Source organism: Borostomias antarcticus (assembly GCF_949987555.1).
Source record: "Borostomias antarcticus genome assembly, chromosome: 13".
NCBI lineage: Eukaryota > Metazoa > Chordata > Actinopteri > Stomiiformes > Stomiidae > Borostomias > Borostomias antarcticus.
Genome location: NC_140246.1, coordinates 16,408,929 through 16,416,428, shown reverse-complemented (window position 1 = coordinate 16,416,428; position 7,500 = coordinate 16,408,929). Strand labels below are relative to the sequence as shown.

The window sequence follows — 7,500 nt, the reverse complement described above, 5'->3', positions numbered from 1 at the left end:
AGGAAGTGTGAGCCAACATTAGGAAGTTGAGCTGAAATGTAATTCTGTTTTATAATCACGGCTCTTTTAGACCACCGGTATGCTTCATATTCAACCTAGCTAGCTTTTCTTTTCTTTTTTTGCTGCAGCCAGCATTCATCCAAGCACTGTTTACAAAATATACGCTGCTTCTTACGACGCCATCGATCACCTCGTAGGATAGACTGCAGCTGCATCCCAAGCAGCTTCTCCTCAACATTCACTAATGTGATCATGTTGAGCTCAATAACCTTGAATGACACTTAACAACGGCATTTAGACCTTAATAAACACTTAACAACGGCATTTAGACCTTAATAAACACTTAACAACGGCATTTAGACCTTAATAAACACCATCCCGGCCAGGAGGCGACGCCCCCTTGTGGTACAATAAAGGACTGCAGATTTCTTCAGTAATGCCTGTCTAACCTGATTCTCTTACCTCCTCCTCCACCTCCTCCTCCTCCTCCTCCTCCACCTCCTCCTCCTGCCCCCTGTCCTGTGTAGGGGTACTTTAGTGATCCTTGGAATGTTTTTGACTTCCTGATCGTAATTGGCAGCATTATAGACGTCATTCTCAGTGAGATCAACGTAAGTACATCAACACGTCTCTCTCTCTCTCCTGTCTCCTTATTTCTCTGCCCTCCTTCTCTTTCTCCTCCCTTTCTCTCTGTGTGGCTATCTGGTCTCTCCTCGTGCTCTGGTGTGGTCTCCCCCCCCCTCCCTCCCTCCCTCCCTCCGCCCCCCCTCCTTCCCTCCATCCTAAACGGGTTCTCCGTGGAACCTTCTGCCATTGGGTTCCCCAGCGTCCCCAGCACCAGCTGATGAAACAGGTGCATCCACGGTTCTGCCTATGTTCGTAGAACAGCAACTTGGGTTCTGCAAGGGCTCTCATAGTCAGGCCTCGGGTTCTGCACAGAGGAAGAAGCAGGCGTGTTTACTGACAGACTGTGAGCACATCCAGGTCTCCCTTCAACTGACCACCAACTAACCAACTAACCCACCACAGAGCCCCGGCCCAGCCTTTTAAAAACACTTGTTTTGGTTATCGATTTTGTTGTTGTTTATTGTTGTTTATTATTGTTGATGTTGTTTTCCCACGGACAAGCATGACTGGTCGCCCGCTGCCCTCCTCGATCATCTCTTGGATTTCACTCCTTTATTTTCAAGCTGTCATTTAATTTGACGATTTCCTCCCCGTTGTCTCTATGACTAAACGCCAGCGTTCATAGAGCGGTTCTAAACGCCAGCGTTCATAGAGCCGTTCTAAACGCCAGCGTTCATAGAGCGGTTCTAAACGCCAGCGTTCATAGAGCGGTTCTAAACGCCAGCGTTCATAGAGCGGTTCTAAGCGCCAGCGTTCATAGAGCGGTTCTAAACGCCAGCGTTCATAGAGCGGTTCTAAACGCCAGCGTTCATAGAGCCGTTCTAAACGCCAGCGTTCATAGAGCGGTTCTAAACGCGTTCATATATAACGGTTATCTTTCCTATTCTTCTCTTCTCTCCTTTTTTACTTTTCTTTTTTTCTGTTGTTTTTTCTGTTGTTGTCGTTGTTGTTTTTTCTGTTGTTGTCGTTGTTGTTTTTTCTGTTGTTGTCGTTGTTGTTTTTTCTGTTGTTGTCGTTGTTGTTTTTTTCCACCCAACACAGCATTATTTTGTCGATGCATGGAACACATTTGACGCCTTAATAGTTGTGGGTAGCGTTGTTGACATAGCTATCACTGAGGTGAACGTAAGTAGCCCCCTTCTCACCTCGCCTTGGCTGAGCATCAATAGAACTGACTAACTATTGCATTGCTTCAGCACTGGCTTGTTTTTGGGTTTGGTTTGGTTTCACATTCTGGTATTTATAAATCCTTTATAAATCATTTGAGATGTGGAGCTCCCCAGGCATGAACATTGGCTCTGTATAGCATGATTGAAAACAAGGTTGATATATTCTGGCCGCGCCACAGACAACATGCAAAACACTTTTCCCCATGAATGGCTGCAGATATTAGACATTTATGTAAATGTATTTATGGTTTCGCTCAGTCTTGAAGGATTGGCTGTTCCATAATGTTTATTTGAAGGCTGTGGACCCTAGCAGCGTCTAGCAGCTTGTGACAGCGTTGGGCCTGACAGTCAATTCATATTCAGAGACAAGGTTCAAGGCTCTTCCAGTCAAATGTAAAACGCCTTTATTTGGGTGGCTCATCCATATGGATATTCAGAGAGGTTTCTACCCTCTGATCCGCCTCTCTCCCCCTGAGCAGCGCCTCTCTCCCCCTGAGCAGCGCCTCTCTCCCCCTGAGCAGCGCTGCGCCGCCTCTCTCCCCTCATCAGGACCACAGAGGCGGAGAGCGTTCCTCTCACTCCCCTCATCAGGACCACAGAGGCGGAGAGCGTTCCTCTCACTCCCCTCATCAGGACCACAGAGGCGGAGAGCGTTCCTCTCACTCCCCTCATCAGGACCACAGAGGCAGAGAGCGTTCCTCTCACTCCCCTCATCAGGACCACAGAGGCGGAGAGCGTTCCTCTCACTCCCCTCATCAGGACCACAGAGGCGGAGAGCGTTCCTCTCACTCCCCTCATCAGGACCACAGAGGCGGAGAGCGTTCCTCTCACTCCCCTCATCAGGACCACAGAGGCGGAGAGCGTTCCTCTCACTCCCCTCATCAGGACCACAGAGGCGGAGAGCGTTCCTCTCTCTCCCCTCATCAGGACCACAGAGGCGGAGAGCGTTCCTCTCACTCCCCTCATCAGGACCACAGAGGCGGAGAGCGTTCCTCTGTCTGGCTGTTCTCTCTAGCTAGTCAAGTTGAGATGTGAGACGTCTTCATAAACCTTTCAGCACTCTGGAGCTGCATAGCAGCCCGAGTCTCCTCTCCTCTCACAAGACTAGAGACCCCCCCCCACCAGCCCCCTAACCTCTCCCCCAACCTCCCCCCCCCCACCAGCCCCCAAACCTCTCCCCCAACCTCTCCCCCAACCTCTCCCCCAACCTCCCCCCCCCCACCAGCCCCCTAACCTCTCCCCCAACCTCTCCCCCAACCTCTCCCCCAACCTCCCCCCCCCCACCAGCCCCCTAACCTCTCCCCCAACCTCTCCCCCAACCTCCCCCCCCCCACCAGCCCCCTAACCTCTCCCCCAACCTCTCCCCCAACCTCTCCCCCCCCACCAGCCCCCAAACCTCTCCCCCAACCTCTCCCCCAACCTCCCCCCCCCCACCAGCCCCCTAACCTCTCCCCCAACCTCTCCCCCAACCTCTCCCCCCCCACCAGCCCCCTAACCTCTCCCCCAACCTCCCCCCCCCCACCAGCCCCCAAACCTCTCCCCCAACCTCTCCCCCAACCTCCCCCCCCCCACCAGCCCCCTAACCTCTCCCCCAACCTCTCCCCCAACCTCCCCCCCCCCACCAGCCCCCTAACCTCTCCCCCAACCTCTCCCCCAACCTCCCCCCCCCCACCAGCCCCCTAACCTCTCCCCCAACCTCTCCCCCAACCTCCCCCCCCCCACCAGCCCCCTAACCTCTCCCCCAACCTCTCCCCCAACCTCTCCCCCCCCACCAGCCCCCTAATCTCTCCCCCAACCTCCCCCCCCCCACCAGCCCCCTAACCTCTCCCCCAACCTCTCCCCCCCCACCAGCCCCCTAACCTCTCCCCAAACCTCTCCCCCCCACCAGCCCCCTAACCTCTCCCCCAACCTCTCCCCCCAACCTCTCCCCCAACCTCTCCCCCCCCACCAGCCCCCTAACCTCTCCCCCAACCTCTCCCCCAACCTCCCCCCCCCCACCAGCCCCCTTACCTCTCCCCCAACCCCCCCCCCCCCACCAGCCCCCTAACCTCTCCCCCGACCTCTCCCCCCCCACCAGCCCCCTAACCTCTCCCCCAACCTCTCCCCCAACCTCCCCCCAACCTCTCCCCCAACCCCCCCCCCCCACCAGCCCCCTTACCTCTCCCCCAACACCCCCCCCCCCAACAGCCCCCTAACCTCTCCCCCCAACCTCTCCCCCAACCGCTCCCCCCCCACCAGCCCCCTAACCTCTCCCCCAACCTCTCCCCCCCACCAGCCCCCTAACCTCTCCCCCCCCACCAGCCCCCTAACCTCTCCCCCAACCTCCCCCCCCCCCACCAGCCCCCTTACCTCTCCCCCAACCTCCCCCCCCCCACCAGCCCCCTTACCTCTCCCCCAACCCCCCCCCCCCCCACCAGCCCCCTAACCTCTCCCCCAACCTCCCCCCCCCACCAGCCCCCTAACCTCTCCCCCAACCTCTTCTGCTGTCATTGAAAAGTGAGGCTATCTGTCAGCCAAGTGCTGTCAAAGGTTTTTATGAACATCACACACCATGTTATATTTAAACCTTGGCTGGCCAGAGATATACACCCTTGTCTATACAGCTCACTGAGCCTGCTGCATTGTGGGTTGGATTGGTCTGCTGTAGGTTTGTTGTTTGTTTGCGTTCAGTTCTGTGTTTTGTTTACTCTATAATCTAACCTCTCTAACCTGGGCCTGACCGTGGTCTTCTGTCCAAGTCTGCTGATTGGATGACGAGCATCTCGCCGCCTTGAGCCTTGCGCCTTGTGCCTGAGCCGAGTTGCTTCTTTTTATTTAAGAAACCCTTCCGCACCTTGACCCTTGACCCCGACCGAAGACCTGAACCAAAATCAAGGATCTCTGGGATCTCTCTATCTGTCCTATACTGTGTTAGTGGGTGCCTATTGCCATACTTCTAGTTAACCCGCTCTATTTTAGTTAGCCAATCGGAATGATCAACCCTATTTCTAGCCCCTCCCCCCTCGTAGTCCCCGCCCCTCCGACCCGACCTCCCCCGTTTACCCCGCCAGCAGGTGCTTCCTTAAAACACTTTTCCGTTTTTTCTATGGTTTGAGTGTTTTGGTTTCAGAAGTAGCGTAGCGCTACGGGAGGTGGTGGAAGCGTTTGCTCTGTCTTGCAGGCGAGGCCACAAATCTGCACTTCTCCGCCCCTCCCTCCTCTTCTCTGGAATGCCTCCCTCTCTCTCTCTCTCCCTCACTTTCTCTTCTCTCCCTCTCTCTTCTCTCCCTCTCTCTCTCCCTCTCTCTCTCCCTCTCCCTCTTTCGCCCTCTCTCCCTCTCCTTCTCTCTCTCCCTCTCTCCCTCTCCCTCTCCCTCTCCCTCTCCCTCTCTCGCCCTCTCTCTCTCTCCCTCTCTCTCTCTCTCCCTCTCCCTCTCTCGCCTTCTCTCTCTCCCTCTCTCTCTCCCTCTCTCTCTCTCCCTCTCTCTCCCTCTCTCTCCCTCTCTCTCTCCCCTTCTCCCTCTCTCCTTCTCTCTCTCTCTCTCCCTCTCTCTCTCCTCCCTCCATCTGTGATCTTTACTCTTCCCTATGGATGTTTACTTTTATCTCTCTTCTCATTGGTTTGTGGTGCTCTTGCTCATGTGAAATGCAAGCTGGGTAATCTGGGTCTCCCGTCTGATGATAGGCTGTGTGACTGTCACATGACCTGACAGATTAACCTTGATAGGACAATGACTCTCTCTGGAAAAAAATGTGTCAAATGTGTCTAAATTAACCCTAGGTACCTAAGTGGACATGTATGTTTTGATGCTAGGCAGAAGCTGAACCATATTGTAAACAGCCAGGCTCTCCAGCGAGAGCCGTCCTGGTCTGGACCCTGGAGACCCAGGTCACCCATGGACTTGAACTGTGGTGATGAGTTGCAATGTGAGAAAAACAGCTCTTGAAATTAAGTCTTGTTCACAAAGTTGTCTGAAAAGGTCTGGTTGCTGCTTTGGGCAGTGATGGTTCTCAGTGTGATCACCTACATCGGCATAGTTGAAATGGACTTAGAGTTAAACCCTAGTGGTGCTGTTGTGTACTGCACCCTGATCCCAACAGTCACAATACAACACACACAACTACCCACTAGCTTTACTGCTGTCAAATCAAGCAGGGTTGTGGTCAATAGAAATTACATTATAATTCACACAATGCTGAAAGTGAATTAAGATTTGGTTCTTGAATCATTGTGGACGACAATGGGTTATCTTCAATTCACTTTCCAGTCATTGAGTGAATTAAGATTTGGAATGAATTGGAATCAACCCCCCCCCCCCCCTCCCCTCAGAAGCAAAGACCGCTGAGCATTCTGAGATGAGACGACATGACGGCGTTATTGGGCCATCGAGGGCAGGTTGTTTTGAGAGTGAGCTACACTGGACTTGGGTCTACATGTAGAATCCAGTAGACACATATACACTCCTCTTAGCATCATAATAGACACATATACACTCCTCTTAGCATCATAATAGACACATATACACTCCTCTTAGCATCATAATAGACACATATACACTCCTCTTAGCACATAGTTAACATAAGCTCATCCCCCAATCCAACCCCAACACATATTATAGCCCTTAGTACCCTTAATACTACCCTACACACTCTAAAGACCCTGATCTCTTCAGCACACACACACACACACACACACACACACACACACACACACACACACACACATACACACACATGAGACTACACTCATAAAGACATACTGCACACACAGACAGTGTCTCTCTTACACACACGTACGTAGAACACAACCCTCTACCATCATACTCTCCCCTAGAACCCCCCCTTCTCCTCCCTCCACTGCCATGGATCCGTCGAGCCAATCAGCAAAGGCAACACAAGCATCGTCCGTCCTCATTGGCCGGCAGTTGTCAGGGTTCCCTGTAGAGGCGTTAGTGAGAGGCCATGCACTAAGCCATAGAGAACTAACAAACAATGAACAAACAAACAACTTTACCAGGTCGGTATCCACCATGGACAACTACCAGGCCTGGTATCCACCATAGACAACTACCAGGCCTCCTAACCACCATAGACAACTACCAGGCCTGGTAACCAGCGCAGACAGGAAGTGTGTGTCCTCTGTCAGTGTGCTAAACCAGCGCCCCCAGCAGCTCGCTGCCCACCCCTGCGTGTCAGGACCAGGACCAGGGCCCTGCACTACCAAGCTCCTTCAACAAATCCACCATCACTTTTCGCTATCTCGCTCGAGTAAACCAAACAACCGCAATCATGGATAAACGGTACCACGACGGTGGCTATCAACTCGTTAAGTCTACCCAGCTGGTCCACTCTAGCTATGAGCACGTTCACAGTAAAATGGGAGGTATTTGCACGAAATGACCAATCGCAACCTTAGTATGGGTATTTGGACACGGCCATGCTCCAAGCACCCGTCCACCGCGTTTTACACAAGAGCAATATTATAGAAATATGAACTCTATTATCCAGGCGCAACACAGTCGCTGCTGTCAAAGGCAGCAAGGAAAGTTGACAAAATATTACCAATGTGTTTTATCAATATCCTTATGAACGCGAGTAGGCTATCTCTATAATTGTGCCATATAGTTTTATGTATCAAGCAATTGTAGCCTATTCTTTCAGCTGCAACCCTGTGAGAAAGGGACACTTAAATAAAGCAAGAAGCCTAGAATTGATTTGATTAGTT

At 52.7% G+C, this 7,500-nt stretch overlaps 1 protein-coding gene across 1 annotated transcript in view; it reads left to right on the top strand.

Annotated features, from left to right (window-relative positions):
* The window catches only part of LOC311317032 (cadherin EGF LAG seven-pass G-type receptor 1-like), a gene marked incomplete at its 5' end in the record, with an annotated part of 150,518 nt that overhangs the window by 9,441 nt on the left and 133,577 nt on the right, over positions 1 to 7,500 (top strand). Inside the window, 2 exons of the mRNA XM_084448025.1 lie at positions 528 to 611; positions 1,669 to 1,752. Coding sequence (XP_084304151.1) covers positions 528 to 611; positions 1,669 to 1,752 — 168 coding nt within the window. The remainder of the gene's footprint in view (positions 1 to 527; positions 612 to 1,668; positions 1,753 to 7,500) is intronic.